The 22,036-nt window shown below is 36.2% G+C and overlaps 1 protein-coding gene across 4 annotated transcripts in view; it reads right to left on the bottom strand.

Moving 5' to 3' along the window:
- Positions 1-9,076: 9,076 nt before the first annotated feature.
- The window catches only part of TBL1XR1 (TBL1X/Y related 1), a 181,073-nt gene continuing 168,113 nt past the window's right edge, over positions 9,077-22,036 (bottom strand). For all 4 annotated transcript variants that reach the window (XM_070372992.1, XM_005908024.2, XM_070372993.1 and 1 more), the window contains 4 exons: positions 18,206-18,333; positions 17,495-17,660; positions 14,813-14,914; positions 9,077-13,936 (listed from right to left, as the gene is read on the bottom strand). In XM_070372992.1, coding sequence (XP_070229093.1) covers positions 13,910-13,936; positions 14,813-14,914; positions 17,495-17,660; positions 18,206-18,333 — 423 coding nt within the window. In that variant the 3' untranslated portion in view covers positions 9,077-13,909. The remainder of the gene's footprint in view (positions 13,937-14,812; positions 14,915-17,494; positions 17,661-18,205; positions 18,334-22,036) is intronic.

Raw genomic sequence — 22,036 nt, 5'->3', positions numbered from 1 at the left:
CCACCATATTCACCCGACTTCTCACCAACAGACTAACACTTCAAGCATGTCAACAACTTTTTGCAGGGAAAATGCTTCCACAGCCAGCAGGAGATAGAAAATGCTTTCCAAGAGTTCATCAAATCCCAAAGCACAGATTTTTACGCTAAAAAGGAGAATAGGAATAAACAAGCTTATTTTTCATTGGCAAAAATGCGTTGCTTCTAATGGTTTCTATTTTGACGAATAAAGATGTATTTGAGCCTAGATATAATGATTTAAAATTCAATCTGAAACTGCAATTACTTTTGTACCAACCTATTATCTTTGAGCTCTTCTGTAGAACTAAAACCTCCTGAAATAGAAACGCTAGCATTCTTCATTCTAGAGCAGCTCATTAGGAGACCGCCTGCCCTGCACACACACCCTGACATATACCAGCATCTCCGGCCTTGAACCACCTGTATAAAACTCCCCACCAAATTCTCCTGGGTTGGGAACACACAGTTGAGGGCATGAGTCCCTTGTGTCCCCCTTTCCCTGGCAAAACATTAAAGCAATTCTTTTCTACTTCACCCCAAATTCTGTCTCTGAGATTCAATTCAGCACTGGTGCACAGAAGCCGAGTTTTCAGCATCAGCACCAAGGCTTGGACAAGCCTTCTTGGTTGGCAATGCTCCACGCATGTTACCACACACCTTTGCTGAGAATGGTAAGGGCAGGACAAGGACGGCTAAAAGAGAGGGATTTTCAAGGGGCCAGAGCAAACTTTGAAGGGGATAGATAAGCTCATTTTGTAAGTGTGATTATTTCACAGGTTATTTACATAGGTAGAAACACATAAACTTGTACAATTTACATGTGTACTTTATGTCAATTAGAGCTCAGTAAAGCTGTTTTGAAAAAGAGTGACATGGAAAGATGTCTTAATATACTAAATGAAATAAAATCAAGCCAGACAAAAACAAGTACACCATAATCCCCTTTATGTTAAAGCAAAACATTGATTTATGTTTATAAACACATGAAAGTATCTAGAATATTAGGTAGCTAACAGAGACTATTATAGGAGACAATGCCCAACTGAGTCAGAGGTAGGGGTAAAGAGTTGAGTACACTATCATAACAAAATCTCAGTGACCTGAAATAACCACTTTTTTTTTACTCATGTTACGCATCCCAAGGCGGTCATCAGGATGCTATTTTCATTGAAATGGTTGAAAAAACTATATTTAGCAGTACCAAAGCATCCTGCTCAAAGCTAGATAAAACTTATTCCTGTGACTTTATTAACACATACACCTCAACAGTTTTTTCTTAAAATTTTTCTAAAATGAACATGTATTACCATAAAGAAAAAAAATTATATAGAACAAAAGGTTTAAGCCTGAAAAACAAAGGTGACCCAACACACAAAAGCAGAGTGCGATTTTGACCTCGATTAATGTTTCAAAATTGAAGTCTAAGTGAGATAAATGAAATCAAGACAAAAGAAAGTGAAATGTGAAATGCTACTTCTTTAGAAACTTGGTTCTTAATATTGATGCAGTTTCTGATGTTCTCCTCTAAATAATAGATTACAAAATGGATGTCTGGCACAGAGTTGCTTTTAAAAGTTCATTCTCTGATTCTTGACAATGCCAAAAAAAAATCAGTGGAGACTAAGGGTAAGACAGAAAAAATTACAAATAAAGAAACACAAAGGAAGTGATCACCCAGAGATACACCCATCATCACCATCCAAGTAAGTTCCATACCACACACACACAAAAAATCATATTTTAAGATGCTCCAGCATAGCAAAATACAATTGTAAATAATAGCTTAATAAGTCCTGCCACATTCACACTTAAATAGCAGTGCTTTGTAAACTAATTATAACCGATTATTTTCAACAAATTATTCTGTCAAATGAATGTTTTCTCTGGCATGTTTTTAACAGGAAAAACAGCAACAGTAATAATCATGCCACATATGAAAGCCTAATTTACACCGGCCAGTGTACTAAACAAGTTATTTGAACACTAATCCTTTAAACTACCTTGAAAGCAAGATATCATATATAGATATTTCTTAAATGTAAGAAATTGATGCTCAAATATAAAGGAATTGGTTCCAGCTCACATCCAGAAGAAAAACGTGGTGCTTTTTTGCACTACAGTATGTGACGTTCTTGTCTTCACTATTTACTCCCTATGCGTGCCTTCCATCCCTTATTAATCAAAGTTATTTCCCCCAGGCACTGTCCTAGGTTCTTAGAATCGAGAGAGAACAGCATATGATAGACTTTCCCCTTCAGGAACTCAGGAATTTGAGTAGTAGCAGCCCAGGAAGCCATGTTATCACCAGAGCTATTGGCAGGGTACTGAGCATGGCCGAGGCATCCCCTCCAGAGAGGCAGAGGCTGAAGGCAGGCAGTAGGCAGTGAGTAGGGAGTGGCCAGTCTTCTGAGAAGCACTTTGCTTGGCTTAACCTGACAATTTAAGGATTAGGCAAATGAAGGTAGGGAGAAAGCAATCTGGGTGCAGACAATTACACGAGTAAGGGGAAGAAAGCTTACAGGAGGTGCATCTGTTTCAGTGTGGCTAGTTAAGAATGTGACTGAATACAAGAAACACAGATTCCTCAGCCACTTACATTCACATGACTAATCTGACCCTGCTCCCCTGCCTGCTCCCACTCTTAGCCTCTATTCCAGGGCCCCCTTCCCAGGCGTTGCCACATATTTTCATCAAAACCTTGAAGCAACCATAACCTCCTGAGCCATTTGACAGGTCCTCTCTCTGTGGCAGAGCTTCCACCATCTTCTGGGAAATATGAAGACCAGACACACTTAAGTCAGTTACTGCCCTTGTCTTAAACCTGGGTCATGATGGTTTCTTCTAGATGCATGGAAACCTTTCCAGACTCCAGAGACCTGAACTTTCCCACAGAGATTATCCACATGATCCCAGGAACATCCTGACTAGAGGGCCCTGTGTCCTGCAAGTACTTGGGAGTGCCAATCCTCTGGCAGTGTGGATGGCTCAGTGCTCCTGGACCTTGCCAATCTCCATCACCACCTAAGACACCCCCCTCTCCACCCCAGGCCTGTTGAGCACTCAGGAGCACTACCGCTAGGCCTGAGCCAAGCTCAAGATATCACGGAAAGGGAAAGCATACTCAAAAATTTAATAAGGTTTTTTTTTTTAAAGAAGGCAACTTTGTGTTTACTGTATGATGTGCAGTGTTCAAAGACTGATTCTCAAGGGCACAACACCTAGCCATATCCTGAGAAATTAGAATTTCAGGGACAAGGACTCCTTAGGAGTCTAGGAGAAAAAAATTACCTATGTGGAAACAGAAACCACATTGGCCTCGCACCTGAGCACAGCAGCAGTGATTGCCAGAATACACTGGAGTGGGTCTCCAGGTTTCCTGGGCATTGGAAACTCTGGAAGCCTGGCATAAAATATGGGTTGAAGATCCTTGCTCCACATACAGTATGATTTACCAGGTCCTGGGTGGAATACCACCTATTCTTATGTTGTACTATTCCACTACTATTGTAGTGGGAAAGTCAACTCCTGGGACATTCTAGAAAAGTAACAAAAGACGACCCAGGGATCAAGAAGGTAAAATGTCCATAACTGAAAAAAATTTTGAAGTCCTGGAAAAAAAGAACCACACGATACTATTCTAGCACATGGACCAGGAATTTGGCTCCCATCATTAGTATAAATATTCTGGTAGTTCCCTATGTTTATAATTGGATTTAACCTAAATATCGTGTTCTGTGGCAGAAATATTCTTCCATGTTTAAAAAAATCTTCCTCGTATCTTTAACATTTAATCACTAGTAACATAAGCTCAATGTATTTGGTGTTTTCTGCTGACTCCTGCCACATTAGGGTCATTTATTGGTCTATTTTCTCTCTTGCTCTTCTATGTACATTAAAAAAATATTCAAGGCATTTTTTCCCCAAGAAATCTTCCTTCCACAAATTACTAAGTGACTGCTTTTGAAATAACAGTGTCAGAAAATGGGTGGGTGGCAAGTTTTATAGATTCTAGATAGCATATTGAAAAACAGAGACATTACTTTGCCAACAAAGGTCCATCTAGTCAAGACTATGGTTTTTCCTGTGGTCATGTATGGATGTGAGAGTTGGACTGTGAAGAAAGCTGAGTGCCGAAGAATTGATGCTTTTGAACTATGGTGTTGGAGAAGACTCTTGAGAGTCCCTTGGACTGCAAAGAGATCCAACCAGTCCATTCTGAAGGAGATCAGCCCTGGGATTTCTTTGGAAGGAATGATGCTAAAGCTGAAACTCCAGTACTTTGGCCACCTCATGCGAAGAGTTGATTCATTGGAAAAGACTCTGATGCTGGGAGGGATTGGGGGCAGGAGGAGAAGGGGACGATAGAGGATGAGATGGCTGGATGGCATCACTGACTCGATGGACATGAGTCTGAGTGAACTCCGGGAGTTGGTGATAGGGAGGCCTGGCATGCTGCAATTCATGGGGTCGCGAAGAGTCAGACAAGACTGAGCGACTAACTGAACTGAAAAATGCCTATTAACCAGAGGTGCACATCAGAAACGAACTGTTGAGTCTGTCCTACTGATATACAAATATTTGTTTCCTTGTTCCAGCACCACTCTTTATAACAGGAAACAGTGAAAAAGTAAATATACATTATAGGGGCCTAGTTATAGTACACAATACAATGCAACCATTAAAAGTCAAAATAACAGTAATTTACAGAATGCTCCATACAAGCAGACGTGATTTTCCAAGGGCTTCATATATGTTAACAATTTTAATTCTCATAACTCATGTATGAGGCAGGTACTATTGCTAGCTTCATTTTACACATGGGAAAGCCAGGACAGTAACCCCTTAGGTCAAACAGGAGTGGAACTGGGATTCAATCCAGACCGTCAGGCAGAATCCATGCTCTAATCTCTATGGCAGACTCCACATCTACAGGATAAAGTACCTACACTGATGGTACACAAGGTCCTGACAATATCAGTGAAAAAGCTAGTCTCTCCAATCAGTGAACATTACAGTCCCTTTATTTTTCCTTTAAAACAAGTATTCAAAATGTGTGGAAGGACACATAACAAAGCGTTAACTGTGTAACTCACTCACCTAGAACCACACCTCCTGGAATGTGAAGCCAAGAGGGCCTTAGGAAGCATCACTATGAAAGCTAGTGGAGGTGATGGAATTCCAGTTGAGCTGTTTCAAATGCTAAAAGGTGATGCTGTGAAAATGCTGCACTCAATATGCCAGCAAATTGGGAAAACTCAGCAATGGCCACAGGACTGGAAAAGGTCAGTTTTCATTCCAATCCCAAAGAAAGGCAATGCCAAAGAAAGCTCAAACTACCGCACAATTGCACTCATCTCACACGCTAGCAAAGTAATGCTCAAAATTCTCCAAGCCAGGCATCAACAATATGTGAACTTCCAGATGTTTAAGATGGATTTAGAAAATGCAGAGGAACCAGAGATCAAATTGCCAATATCCGTTGGATCATAGAAAAAGAGAGTTCCAGAAAAACATCTACTTCTGCCTTATTTACTACGCCAAAGCCTTTGACTGTGTGGATCATGACAAACTGTGGAAAATTCTGAAAGAGATGGGAATACCAGACCACGTGACCTGTCTCCTGAGAAACCTGTATGCAGGTCAAGAAGCAAAAGTTAGAACTGGACATGGAACAACAGACTGGTTCCAAATCAGGAAAGGAGTACGTCAAGGTTATATATCGTCACCACGCTTAGTTAACTTGTATGCAGAGTACATTATGAGAAACGCTGGGCTGGATGAAGCACAAGCTGTAATTAAGACTGATGGGAGAAATATCAATAACCTCAGAAATACAGATGACACCACCCCTGATGGCAGAAAGCAAAGAAGAACTAAAGAGTCTCTTGATGAAAGTGAAAGAGGAGAGTGAAAAAGTTGGCTTAAAACTCAACATTCAGAAAACTAAGATCCTGGCATCTGATCCCATCACTTCATGGCAAATAGATGGGGAAACAATGGAAATAGTGACAGAGTTTATTTCCTTGGGCTCCAAAATCACTACAGATAGTGACTGCACCTTTGAAATTAAAAGACGCTTGTTCTTTGGAAGAAAAGTTATGACCAACCTAGACAGCATGTTAAAAAGCAGAGACATTTACTTTGCCAACAAAGATCTGTCTAGTCAAAGCTATGGCTTTTCCAGTAGTCATGTAAGGATATGAGAGTTGGACTATAAAGAAAGCCGAGCGACAAAGATTTGATGCTTTTAAACTGTGGTGCTGGAAAAGACTCGAGTCCCTTGAGAGACTCTTGAGCTGCAAGGAGATCCAACCAGTCCATCCTGAGGAAATCAGTCCTGAATATTCATTGGAAGAACTGATGCTGAAGCTGAAACTCCAATACTATGGCCACCTAATGTGAAGGACTGATTCATTTGAAAAGACCCTGATGCTGGGAAAGATTGAAGGCGGGAGAAGCAGACGACAGAGGATGAGATGGTTGGATGGCATCACCAACTCAATGGACATGAGTTTGAGCAAGCTTCGGGAATTGGTGATGGACAGGGAAGCCTGGCGTGCTGCAGTCCATGATGTTGAGAGTCGGACACAACTGAGTGACTGAACTGTGTAACCACAGAGGAACTGTTTGGGAATTTAGAAATGGGAATCTTTTAATATATTTATAAGCATGTACTTACTAATATCATCTATGGCACACAAACTTTAAAAAAAGCACATATATCTAGTGATACTGTATTAGTGAGGTTAAGGTAGGGCCATGCATTTTACATTAAAAAGAGTTTCAATGGAGTCAAGTCAATCAACATTGTTTAAGAAGTGAAATGTACTTACCTCTAGTCTTGATTATGGTAAAGTCAAGTCGCTCTAGTCTTCCTTGATTTCAACACATTGGTCCAACTTCAAACTGAAGTTTATCTCAACCACTTCACAAGGTATATTTAAAAACATATTGTATAGCTACAGTTTTATGTCATATTAAACACAACCTGAGTTATCTGAAGACTGTGGGCCTTTGTTAAGATACCACCCACACCAGACGTGCAGCTTGCCATTCCTCTTAGGAATTTCACTATTCCTTGCCCTGAGGTATTCTGCTCAAGTGCCAGAGTAGGAAAACCAGATAATTACCTTGGTCAAGTAGTGTGTGTAAATTAAGTCAGTAAAAGCTTAAGTGGAGGAGGAGGACCTGACAACATGAAGACTTCTCAAAATCCCATTAAGAAATGTGTGAGATTCTGGGAGCCGATGTTTTCAGATAAATGATCTCACACCGAGTTCAGTGTGACTGAATTTTTAACGTTTAAGATTTGACTGCTTGAGGTATCCATTCACTGCTTAAATTCCCGCACAGCAGTCCTACCAGGGAGCTCTGCGACCAATGATTTTGATATTTCTGGTGGTGCAGTATCTCTTAAAGCAGCCCGTTCGGACACTGGATTGTATCACTTTCTAAGATAGCTTGCTTTCTTAATAGAATCATGGTGTATTTTTCTGTGTAGATTACACTCCACTGGTCATCATTCTTAAAATGTGAGTCGTTTGCACAATCGATCATACAAACCCAACAACCAAGAAACAGTGATAATTGTCTTTCTGTACTTTACTAAACACTTTGTGTTTAATATATTTTAAATTATAAAGAAATTACAAGGAACTCCTAAAAAAATTTAATACAAAAATATTACAAGTTAGGACAAGTAAGCATTGAGATATGACATTTGAAGAGAAGAAACATGCAGAAAAAGTAGCAGAGGGTTAACATTTCATTGTTGACAGAGAGCTCTGGTACAGCAGAGAAAAGCACCATAAAACTACTGTCCATAGTGTCTTTTCCTCCACTGTATTTTCAAATGAATATTGCTAGGGAAACAGTCAACTTTAATTTTAACTGCTATGTATTATAATAGGTAAGAAATCTGATCTATAGTAAAGTGTAAGAACTAGGAAGTTTCAAATAACCCCTTCTGTAACTATTCAAACTGATTTGTTTTACCACAAGCTGATACAGATTATAATCCTTAGTTGTCCAACACTTTTGAAAAAAGTGTAAATGCAGAACATTAACAATCTATGCCATGCAATAAAAGTTAACCCTTTGAAAATGAAAGGCTGTCAGAAAGTTCTAGTAACTGTAGTAGGTTATCATTTAATAAAACATGACAAGGCTATGCCTGTAAGTATGCTTCAGGCATGCTTCATATGCCTGTAAGTTTATGCTTCAGGAAATCGAAGGGAAAGGTAGAATACCTGGAGAATACAAGGTTTAAAAAAAAAAAAAAGACAAAAAATATGCTCAATGATTCTTTAAAAATTATTACCTCTCTGTAATTCTAAAGGAGTTGGGATTAATTAAAACTGGAAGATGCCTAGTATCTTTCCTCAGATTATAAGATTTGTTAGCAACATATACCACTAGCTAAGGAAGAAAATTATTAAATTATAGTAGGTATCTATGAAGAAAAAAAGAGCATTAAGGAAGTTGAGCACCCTGTCCTAAAAATCTTCAACAACTTATACACCTTGTTTTGTGCTCAAATGAATGCACACTAATCAAATGAATCTGTCTGTTCGATTATGTGAAATGATGTCTTTTAAAGTACAATATCTATTTTTTAAAATAATTCAAAATTGCTATTCCTTAGCTGATTAAATGCTCTATTATTCTTTAATAAAAATAGTAAATTACCCTTCATTTAAAAAATCTTATCTCCTACGAGAAGTAATAAAATAGTAAAATTTGCACTTTTATCTATGGGCTTACTTTATGTGTATCTTGTAAAACAGTAAATTTATGAAATACAGTGGTTTGGATTCTGATGGCAGTTGTTATGATTGGTAACATTAGCATGGGAGAAGCAACATGATGTTCTATGTTATGAAGGCTAACTCAGAGCAAAAAAACTTTATTCTACAAAAGAACATCAGAGGAGTAATTGCAATAAAATGTAAACAAGAAATTGTAAACAAGAGCATCCCTTTCCCTTTACTTGACTAGGAAATAGTCCATACAAACTACATAGGTATCAAAGGTTTTATATATGTACACAGCCAACATAATATCAAAATATATTTTATTCTGGACCTCTTTCAGATCTGATTCAAATTACAGTTGTCAAAGCAATACAATGCAAAGGGAAACTGCAACAACAACAACAAAAAATGTGCCTAGAAAGGATAAAAGGGTCATTGGGGACAAATCATTGTGATGTGGAACCAAAATACATCGCAAGTGTAATTAACATGGTCCAGGACAGCATAGAGTATCTGTATCAGTCTTCCTTACACAACAGTCATGAAAACTGAACAACAAAGTTCTTCAACATGTACAAAAGACTGTCATGGGCTGGTTTACACTTTTACAACAGTTTTAAAGTTAACTGGATAACTAAAGAAATGATGCAGACATTTTAATCCAGTGCTATAAGTAGGCTCACAGAATTAGACCCAAAGGATTTGTAGAAATCAAAAATTAGAACATTATAGCTACAATGTCGAAGTCAGGAAAGAAGAAAATTACTTCTGTATTTAGGGATTACAGAGCTACGAAATGCAGTCTGCGTGTTTTTGATGAGATGGATAAGTACATTAGACTAGATACAACATGCAGAATGTTTTCTTGAACTTATCCATAAACTCCAAAGAAAACATCATGAAACAGATTACGAGAAAATTAAAAAAAAAAATACATATGCCCGAGTTATTCACCCTGCTTCAACACTGTCAACATAAAGGCAGAAATAAAGAATGCTATTAATACTTCAGAACTACTGATATAAGACATCAAATTTCTAAATCAGTGTATTAAAAAAGTGAACACTTCCTCTTTTTTCGCTCTCTCTTCTACACTTAACTAGATTCATGTTTTTTTTTTTTTAATTGATATTGAATGTGACACGTCAGAGCTATTACCGGAAGGAGTAATTCATAACTTCCCTACTCCCCTTCCATCCCTGCTGATTCAGAAGAAAAAAAAACAAACAAAAAAAACCAACCAGGGTCTCTTGTAGATTTGCTGCTATTCCCCAAAATGCTGGCATTTGCTGCCATGCCACAATGTTGGTCCACTGAAACAGGGTTTCTGTGGAAACTGTCAACAGTAATTCACCAGACGCAAGTACCGTTTTTAGCGTGCGAGAAAAAATGCAGGTTCTACAGAAATGTACAGTGTGCTTAAGAAAATGAAAACTGTTTTGAAAAGAGTAAATAGCACTGCATTTGAGATTTATTTTTTCTGCTTATCTAGTAAAACTTAACATCTTTGCTGACATAAGAACAGTCATTTCTGATTCCTTTAAACAGCAAAAATGCATACTCCTCTTCAGGCCTCTATTCAGTAATAGTTTACATAACTCTTAACAAAATCATTCTACATAAACAGATAGCTCCTTAAAAATAGTACTCTCTCATTAAATCTAATTTGACAGAAGTAAGTTTAAGGAAAAAAGGAGTGCTTTATAAGTTAAGTGAAAAAGTACAAATCTTTGGCCTTTCTCTTGACATTTCTATATGTCAAAAAGCAAAAAACCTTCATGTAATTCAACCTAATGATTACTTTTTGCACCATAATTTGTTTTTTACACCACAAAAGGAGGCACTTTCAGTATCTGTAAAAGGTGTTTAATCCTAAAACATACTTACCTAGAGAATAATTAATTAAAACAGAATTCAGTACACCCTAAGACCTATTAGGAAATTAAAAGTTATCACTTCTAAAAGTCACGTCAAAGTTAATGGTGGTACCCGATCAATGACAGTAAACCGGGAATGGAACAAAGATAAGAATTTATGGGATATCCTACATGAAGAAGAAAAAAGATATTCCTTTATGATGTTCAAGAATGACAGCTGCTCTTTCTTTACTGTATTTTAATCAATAAGTATTCTATTCATTTAAGTTTTCCTTTCTATTTTTCCTTATAAGTGTCTTACAGTAGCCTATACAACAATGACATATAATGAACACCACAGAAAATCTACTGGAATCAACAGATCTTCAGATAAGTTCTTAGAGGGGGCAAAAAGAAAAAAAAAAAAAAAGGAAGGAAAAAATAAGCAAGAACTTCAAATATAGAACTTTACAGGCTGTGAAACTTGGTCTCTTATAATCATGTTACTGCTCAAATTAGAGGCAATCTTACTTTTGTCTACTGGAGCAGCATCGTGGCACATCAGCAGGCAATGATGATGTTGAGAACAGCAGCAAAAAAGAAATAACTGTATGCTCACAAAGAACCCAAGCCTACAAAATGGATACCTTTCTGAGAGTTTATACTTAAAAGACCCAAGACTTCAGGATAATAAAGCTCTGTATTTATAATCTTTTATATGCCCTACTGTGGCTATTATGCTTAGTAAAATACCTAAAGATCAAACAAACACACAAACAAAAAAACACAGAGACGATGACAACACCATAAACATGTAGCTGTCGATTTTGGCAGCTATACTGCAGAACTTCATGACTATCTTTAATCAGCTGGGGAAAAAAGGTCAATAACTGTATGCAAATGAATAAATTGTCCATATCAAAATACAAAAAGTACTATCAATAACCACCTCTGACTTTCAGATTTAAATTCAGTGCAATTGACAAATGCATCGCTAAAGGAAAATGCAGCTTAAACATACTCAAAACATTTGTGTCTATTCCTGGGAGCACATTTAAAAATTATTGCACAGATTTTTAAATTTTTATTTATTTTTTTTTAAAACAACAACAGAGGTCAACCACAGATGTGGACCTCCAGCAATAAAAGCAGGATTTCAAGTGCCAGATACTCAGCGTATTAGGTTTCCTACGTAAGTCACAGGGTAATAGTTCTAAATATCTATAATGTGATCCAAAACCCTAAAAACAGCTGGCACAAAACCATCATGAATGACTGCCTCTCTGGATGTAAATTTTAAAAAATATTATTACAGTATCTTAGACCCCACTAACAACAACTGGGGTACATGTAACAATGTATTGTGAAATTAAGTGTATTTATTCTCTTTACCAATAGCAAATGCTATCCTACCTTAGTAAAACCAAGACTTGCTTCAATCAATGCTGTTTTGTAAAAATAGCAAAACAACAAATGCTGAAAATCAAAGCTGCATTACTAGGGTTAAATCAGTTTCTACTTAAAACATAGGTTAAAATTTTAGCAGTAAAAGCTTCAAATAATTAGTGACAGAAATAGTGTTATAAATTTGCTAAGCTTGATAATAAATGATATTCCTTAATTAAAATTTTTGCGATATTAAATTTGACAACTATTCTCTTCAAAACTGACACTTCTGAATTATTACATTGATCATGACAAACCCTGTTAATCACACATATAAACATAGCCCCATGCTATCATTTGTAAATTCTGTATATTTTAGCTTTTAGTTGCATGAGCACAAGAGGTTTGATCTGATACCTATACCTTTAAGAAAATACATGATATTATAAACAGAGTAAAAGACATGATATAGTAGTGATTACTAAAAAAACAAAACATAGCAGCTTAAATCTATCTATATTTGAGAAAATGTAGTCACAAGTACCACAAACGCAGAATCAGAGCAGCCGGGCGGTTAGTGCAATTATACCTTTTTAAAAATTTTTGAATCACTGCTATTTAAGAACACCTTGAAGCAAGTCTTTTGTTTTAAAGATTGTTTTTAAACTAAGGTAGCAAACATTTTGCCATGTAATGGCAGTGTTATATGCCGTTATCTTGCTTTGTATAAAGAAAAATAACATGAGAGATTTTAATACTGGAGTTTGGTTACATTACATATTTAAGCTTCTACACAGAATGATGGACACTTTGGAGAAGCTACTCCTTATCCAGAAACATTTTAATCTCTTAAAAAACAAAGTAAAAGAAACAAACAAACAACAAAAAAAAAACCCAAACCTACTTTGCTCCTTTTCACAATAGTGCACATTTTTAACCATAATTTAGTTATGGCTACAAAACATCAGAAGATATTTTTATGCATCTTCTCTATGGTATTAAAAAAATTTTTGTGCCCTTCTAGTCTTTAATTGGCAGAAATATGTCCCCCAAAAAGAAACTATTGCATTTAAGCCACATCACCAAAAAAAAACAAAACAAAACAGAAAAACCCCACAACAGAAAAACAAAGCAAAAGCAAAAACAAAAAACAGAGCATAATACCCTTTTACTGATGTGTCTTACAGATTGACATGACCAAAGTCATATAGTTCCATTTAATTTCCAATTTCCCCTTCTACGACATGCACCAATTGAATATATGCTCTGGGAGCCATAAATGTACCAAACATCTATCTCTTCAAAAGAATGCATTAAAATATTTTTAAGAATTTTTTTGTTTAAAAGGTGAAAAAAAATATAAACAAGAAACTGATTCACTCCCTTACTTCATGCATCCATAAACTAAACCAAAAAAAGTTTAAAAGCAAGAACAAACTACTGCTGCAAGTTTTTGTAAGTCCGTTTTCTCTGTACATACAAACTGCTAAACTACTGAAGGGAAAAAAGAATATAATCCATGGTGTCTGCTGATTCAAAGGGGATAAACAAGGCTGTCATTAGTATCCAAAAACTGGTACATGTATGGGCTGCTTTTATAACGCATATTTTTTCTCTCTTCTGTTTTTCATATCCAAAACTTCTAAATGCTATTTTAGGGGCACAGCAGATTTGATTCCAGCACTTGGTGAACAGAATTCACAAGCTGTGACAAAATTCTGTCATCTTCAGGGTGCAATTTTGTTTATATACACTGTATGTATATATTTCTCTTAGATTTGGCTGTAGTGGACTGGCCATGGTTCAAGTGGGACTATAGCAGTACTTGGGTCGGGGACAGTCATTTTGGCTATATACACATTCATAGTCGGTCCATGGCTTCCAACTAGTAGCGCTATTTCCGAAGGTCTAATACACAAACCTGTAAGAAATTAAAATAATCAACCAGTGTGTAAAGAATTTCATTGTACATTTTTAACTTTTTTATAGTACAGTTTGGAATCTACTTCTTAGTTCCCAGTTCATGAAACTGATAAAACAAAAGTAATCACAGCAATGGATATAAACAAGCAGATAAACTACGTGAAAGAAGATGGAGCAGACAACCATGGGCTCGCACTACAGAGAACCATGGCTAAAATTTTTAAGATTTGCTTTCTGTTAATTAAAAGGCAGAAATGAATACATTCAAAATAGACCATTTTCTATGATATGTCTTCAATTTTAATGAAGATTTTACTACAGATTATATTAAGGTATTGCTTCAGTAAACAGCTAATGGCTATACTCTTTCCATCTTCCCTTTGCTTTCAGAACTTCGGGAGCCACAACGAGTATTTCTGTAAAGACATTGCCAGCCTCACCCTGAAAGCCTCTTGGTATCACATCGAGGTCTACATTCCTCAATGTAGACCCCTCAGTGCCTCTATTCCCTCCTTCCCTGGGCCACCAGCACTCTTCTACAAGAAGAGAAGGTTAAAAATAGGCATTAAAAATTCAAATCTCTCTTATAGAGATATCATGCTATACTTAATTTCACTGATGAAGTTTTACAGTCCATTTCTTGATCTTGAAGGCACTCTTTGGCAAAGATACCCTAAATTATATTTACATTATTTGAATGAAATGAATATAAAAAGTATAGAGCCTTCAGTAAAAAAGACCAATATCCATATCATAAAATTTATTTTATAAAGAACACTTTGGTGGTCACTACCACGACAAGCCACATGTATTCACTATGCTTTCTCTCTCTCACACACACATTTACCCCTTTGGAAGACTTCATTATACTTACTGAACCATCTGATGCACTGGCTCCAACCTTGTCTCCTGCTGCATTCCAACAAACTTCAAAAATTCCACCTGTTCCCCTATAGCTGTGAACTAGAGCACCTGTCTAAAATAATGAGAAGCAGAATCTTAAAAATGATAAATTATTATGTATATTTAAATGTTGAGGTCAAAATATCATACGGCTTTATTTCTAGCAATCCAATGCAACACTTAGCTTCAACTTCAAACACAAGTTTTGAAATACCAGAAATGTAATATGATGATCCTTTCACAAAATGGTAGCACTAGCCTGCTCTCAACAGATCATTCACACATTCACACACACACACACACACACACACACACACAGTTTCTTCAGTACTGATAACCATTTTTAGCTAAGGTATCCTTTTGGTCTCTTTGACACCAGAAGCACCCCGAAGCTAGAAGAATTATTAAAAGAAGCTAAAAGAGCATATGTACATTATTACTAAAAGATGTTTTAAATTAAAAGAAAACAAAGTACAAGCAGGAACACTACCAATTTCATCATCGATTTAGCCGATTTATAAATACTACTCAATTACTTTATTCCTTTGGTAATGGTAATCAAAATCATTCAGCTGCCATTCAATAATTAAAACTCAGTACAAAAATATATTCTCTTAGGAAACAAGTCATTAAACAGGTCAAAGGTAAGAGGTTCTGCTATGAGAAACTGAAAAACATGCTGCTGGTGTTCTGTCCTGACAAACAAGAAAGGTATGTCTTAGCTTCATGGTGACCTAAAAACTTCAAACCAGAAGTATCAGAACCACCTAAAAACGACTTGGCAGCAAGACACGTATCTTGTAAACACCGTCTGACAGAGCCAGCCCGAAGTTAATCACTAAGCTGGGAGACCATTTTTCCTTGTTTTCCTGTTCAGAGTCAGTCTGGAAATACTGCTGAAACCACAGATGCATGGATGCAGTTGATCACATTGGGAAAGCTCTACTGTTTTTTCCCTCTTACCTAAAATTTCTCACAGTTTAAGAGATTAATGAAAAAGTATGAGTATAGTAGGCCTTAAATATATCTACCATTAATTAGGAGCGAAAGGAGTGGCGTCAAGAAAATCTAAAATAAGCTCACGTACAGAGTAAAATCTATAGAGAGTCAACTGTGGGGTTTAAAAAAGAACCAACACTTTCTTTCAATAGTACTTACCAATTTCTAAGCTTAACTTAGGCTATAACTGAACCAAAACAGCATGTTCAGTAAGCAAGAGCTATCTACATTTAAACTGCCAAAGAATTCTTAGCATTTACTCAAATCTGTGATCAGACCAGACTGCAAGAATTTATCTGTCAAATGATTAGGTAACATATCAACCAAGTAATGGGAAGGAAAAAAAAAAAACTACACACTCACATATATATCACATATGTATATGACCAAAAAATAATGACTTTTTCCTGTACTGAAATCTCACAAGATGGATTTTATTATTTTCAAACTTAAAAGAAAAAAAAAATGACATTTTGATACACAATAGTGAAACAACAAAACAGTATGGATAGCTGTTCAAATATCTTTAAAAGTCTAACAGCATCTTCCCTTAGAATTCTACAGTTCTCTACCCAAATTTTAAATTCATTTACTCAAAATAGAGTAAATGAGTGACAGAGAATAATACAACAGGCAGATTATCTATTAAGTCTCTGCTATTCAATCAAAACAGAAAGACTGGGACTTTTCTGGTAGTTCAATGGTTAGGACTCAGTACTTCCTTCCACTTCAGGGGGGCAACAGGTGTGATCCCTGGTCAGGAAACTAAGATCCTGCCAAGCCGGGAAATAATTAAGATTAGAGAGCTCAGCAGGGTTGATGAAGTCAACATCAACATGCCAAAATTTATAATGTTCCAAACATGAGTAACCATCAGTAAGTAAAAGGAATACATGTTTTGAAAGATGCTATACATAGTAACAATAAAATCTGTAAGGCACCTCAGAATAAATTTTTAATAAAAGAAGATCATTATGAAGAAATTATAAAGCTCTACTAAGGGGGAAAAAAGAGCCTTAATAGGCAGACTTACAAAGTAACACTCATTAAAATTAAACCGATAATGCAGGGCCAGGTAGAGTCATGGAACTTATTGAAGAAAACGGTATATGGCATGTAAAAACTAAAACACTGAAAAGGTGAAAAAGAATGAAAGCAACAAAACTGTTTTCTCCATTTTTAAGAAAAGATGTCTGTAGCACTGTCCCTAGAAATGTAGTATACAGTTTTAAGTTTCTCTCTGATCAATTCTGTATTGAATCATAAAATCCTGTCCTTTAGTACATTTTTTTAACTGCTCATATATACCTTCTTCAAAGATAATTCTTTTAGAAAATAAAGAAATAACATCATTTATCTAAATAAATGCATCTTAAATTCTCATACTTTATGTCTGCAAAACTGTTGAAAAAATAAAACAAAGAATTTAAATTTATTTCTAAATTTTGGTCTATATTATGAAAATCTCACTTTAGATGGTTTTGATCTTTACTAAGCTATAAAAAACACCACCAAAAAATACTCATTTAAAAACTAAGAACTGAATAAATAACACAAAAGGAAAGACAATCAAAATTGGAAAAAAAAAATTTGTTTAGACAAGCACTTCTTACTCATATAAAGATACATGACTCTTCAAATAACCCAGACATACCTGTGTGTTCCAGATGTGCACACACTTGTCAAAAGAACCACTCGCCAGATACCTGCCATCAGGACTGAAAGCTACACTGTACACAGGCTCTTGGTGTTTTGTCAAAGTATGGATGCAAATTCCTCGGTCTACATCCCATAATCTAACAGTAGAATCAAAGGATGCACTGACAAAGGAGGGAAAAAAAAAGATTTTATAAGTAATGAAATTCCCAGCCCCACCCCCAAACTACAATGACCATCTTTCCTTATAGCTAGCCACAAATTCCTTATGAGAAGTAGACTATGCTGTTAGGAGAAAAGTGCTCTGGAAACAAAGCTAAAAGGAGAAGAGGTAGCTTTCATTAAGGACATCTCCACGTCTGTTACATTGGAAAACATATATGAGCTAATTTACTATATTTCTCTTTTCTTTAAATAACTCCTTTATATTGATTCACAAAACACTACATTGAATATATACTTATTATTTATTTTGATGCTGAAAAAACTTTATTGCGTTATGCCTCAGTTACTCGGGTTTTAATCAATATTTGATATTATCAGTAAATATTTGATATCTCCAGAGACAAAATCCATTATGAGCTGAAATAATAAAATGTCTAAAATACTCCTTGCGGGATACATTCCCATTTTACTGAATTTTCCGCCATAATGTAAGAAATTTTTTTTGTAAAAGACTCATAAAGGAAAAGCAAATCAGAAATGTTACCTTGCTAACATAAGATTGGCATTTGGATTGCTTGTCCCTGGCCCTGTTGGACTCCATTTGATAGTATAAATTTCTTTATTATGTGCTTGCAAATCATGGACACAGTTGTCTTGTTTCATACTCCATATCTAAATAAAAAAGAAAAGTGTGTGTAAATTAGCTTTCCATATAAAGGATACGTTTATAACATGATCTTGCCAGTCCAAAATACGTGGCATAGCCATAACAATAATTATAGAGATCAAGAGAATATATGCAAAGAAATTAAAATGTAGTAGAATACATTTAATATTTGATTTTAAAAAATGACAAATTAGCTTCAAGTCCATTCTAAATAATTAGTATTGTGAGGCTTCAGGATTCAATAAATTATAGTTCTAAGATTATTTTTGAAAACTTCAGATGGTACAAATATCAACATTGAGTAATTTCCTTGGGTAATGATGCTACAATATTTAAGGCATTAGTTTTTATGCCATCCTTTAAAAATAAGGATATACATTATAAGTTCCTCTTGGAATTCAGAATCAGGAACTATATGGCAATGGGGAAGGGAAAGTAGATAAGGAATATACAGGTAATACACTATGATTCATGTTGACACGAAAGGATAGGCAATAAAGGCCAAAAAAAAAAAAAAAAGGCAAGAGGGACTATATACAATTAAAAAGTTTCGGCACAGCAAAGAAAACAATCAATAAAGTAAAAAGGCAACAACCTATGGAATGTGAGAAAATACCACAACCCGTATATCCAATAAGGAGTTAACTTTCAAAATATGTAAGGAAATCCTACAACTCAACAGCAAAATACTAATTTAAAAATGGACAAAGGCAACCACTTGTAAAAGAATGAAACTAACAGATGGCTAACAAACACATGAAAAGATGCTCAACATCACTCATTATCAGAGAAATGCAAATCAAGACCACTATGAGGTACCATTTCACACCAGTCAGAATGGCTGCGATCCAAAAGTCTACAAATAATAAATGCTGGAGAGTGTGTGGAGGAAAGGGAACCCTCTTACACTGTTGGTGGGAATGCAAACTAGTACAGCCACTATGTAGAACAGTGTGGAGATTCCTTAAAAAACTGGAAATAGAACTGCCTTATGATCCAGCAATCCCACTGCTGGGCATACACACTGAGGAAACCAGAAGGGAAAGAGACACGTGTACCCCAATGTTCATCACAGCACTGTTTATAATAGCCAGGACATGGAAGCAACCTAGATGTCCATCAGCAGATGAATGGATAAGAAAGCTGTGGTACATATACACAATGGAGTATTACTCAGCCATTCAAAAGAATTCATTTGAATCAGTTCTAATGAGGTGGATGAAACTGGAGCCTATTATACAGAGTGAAGTAAGCCAGAAGGAAAAACTCCAATACAGTATACTAACACATATATATGGAATTTAGAAAGATGATAACAATAACCCTGTGTACGAGACAGCAAAAGAGACACTGATGTATGGAACAATCTTATGGACTCTATGGGAGAGGGAGAGGGTGGGAAGATTTGGGAGAATGGCATTGAAACATGTAAAATATCATGTATGAAACGAAATGCCAGTCCAGGTTCAATGCACGATACTGGATGCTTGGGGCTAGTGCACGGGATGACCCAGAGGGATGGTATGGGGGGAGGGAGGAGGGAGGAAGGTTCAGGATGGGGAGCACATGTATACCTGTGATGGATTCATTTTGATATTTGGCAAAACTAATACAATTATGTAAAGTTTAAAAATAAAATAAAATTATAAAAAAACAAAAAAAAAAAAAAAGAATGAAACGAACACTTTCTAACACCATACACAAAAATAAATTCAAAATGGATTAAAGATCTAAACATAAGACCAGAAACTATAAAACTCCTAGAGGAGAACACAGGCAAAACACTCTCTGACATACATCACAGCAGGATCCTCTATGACCCACCTCCCAGAATATTGGAAATAAAAAGCAAAAATAAACAAATGGGACCTAATTAACCTTAAAAGCTTCTGCACAACAAAGGAAACTATTAGCAAGGTGAAAAGGCAGCCTTCAGAATGGGAGAAAATAATAGCAAATGAAGCAACTGACAAACAACTAATCTCAAAAATACACAAGCAACTCCTACAGCTCAACTCCAGAAAATAAATGACCCAATCAAAAAATGGGCCAAAGAACTAAACAGACATTTCTCCAAAGAAGACATACAGAGGGCTAACAAACACATGAAAAGATGCTCAACATCACTCATTATCAGAGAAATGCAAATCAAACCACTATGAGGTACCATTTCACACCAGTCAGAATGGCTGCGATCCAAAAGTCTACAAGCAATAAATGCTGGAGAGGGTGTGGAGGAAAGGGAACCCTCTTACACTGTTGGTGGGAATGCAAACTAGTACAGCAGCCACTATGGAGAACAGTGTGGGGATTCCTTAAAAAATTGGAAATAGAACTGCCTTATGATCCAGCAATCCCACTGCTGGGCATACACACTGAGGAAACCAGAAGGGAAAGAGACACAACACGTGTACCCCAATGTTCATCACAGCACTGTTTATAATAGCCAGGACATGGAAGCAACCTAGATGTCCATCAGCAGACGAATGGATAAGAAAGCTGTGGTACATATACACAATGGAGTATTACTCAGCCATTCAAAAGAAAACATTTATACACAATGGGTATTACTCAGCCATTAAAAAGAATACATTTGAATCAGTTCTAATGAGGTGGATGAAACTGGAGCCTACAAAAGAATTCATTTGAATCAGTTCTAATGAGGTGGATGAAACTGGAGCCTATTATACAGAGTGAAGTAAGCCAGAAGGAAAAACTCCAATACAGTATACTAACACATATATATGGAATTTAGAAAGATGATAACAATAACCCTGTATGCGAGACAGCAAAAGAGACACTGATGTATGGAACAATCTTATGGACTCTATGGGAGAGGGAGAGGGTGGGAAGATTTGGGAGAATGGCACTGAAACATGTAAAATATCATGTATGAAACGAGAAACCAGTCCAGGTTCAATGCGATACTGGATGCTTGGGGCTAGTGCGGGGATGACCCAGAGGGATGGTATGGGGAGGGAGGAGGGAGGAAGGTTCAGGATGGGGAGCACATGTATACCTGTGATGGATTCATTTTGATATTTGGCAAAACTAATACAATTATGTAAAGTTTAAAAATAAAATAAAATTATAAAAAACAAAATTAAAAAAAAAAGAATGAAACGAACACTTTCTAACACCATACACAAAAATAAATTCAAAATGGATTAAAGATCTAAACATAAGACCAGAAACTATAAAACTCCTAGAGGAGAACACAGGCAAAACACTCTCTGACATACATCACAGCAGGATCCTCTATGACCCACCTCCCAGAATATTGGAAATAAAAGCAAAAATAAACAAATGGGACCTAATTAACCTTAAAAGCTTCTGCACAACAAAGGAAACTATTAGCAAGGTGAAAAGGCAGCCTTCAGAATGGGAGAAAATAATAGCAAATGAAGCAACTGACAAACAACTAATCTCAAAAATACACAAGCAACTCCTACAGCTCAACTCCAGAAAAATAAATGATCCAATCAAAAAATGGGCCAAAGAACTAAACAGACATTTCTCCAAAGAAGACATACAGAGGGCTAACAAACACATGAAAAGATGCTCAACATCACTCATTATCAGAGAAATGCAAATCAAAACCACTATGAGGTACCATTTCACACCAGTCAGAATGGCTGCAATCCAAAAGTCTACAAGCAATAAATGCTGGAGAGGGTGTGGAGAAAAGGGAACCCTCTTACACTGTTG

Source organism: Bos mutus, chromosome 1 (assembly GCF_027580195.1).
Source record: "Bos mutus isolate GX-2022 chromosome 1, NWIPB_WYAK_1.1, whole genome shotgun sequence".
In the NCBI taxonomy this organism is placed as follows: Eukaryota; Metazoa; Chordata; class Mammalia; order Artiodactyla; family Bovidae; genus Bos; species Bos mutus.
Note: the sequence above shows the minus strand (reverse complement) of the source record. Positions and strands in the feature narration are given on the sequence as shown.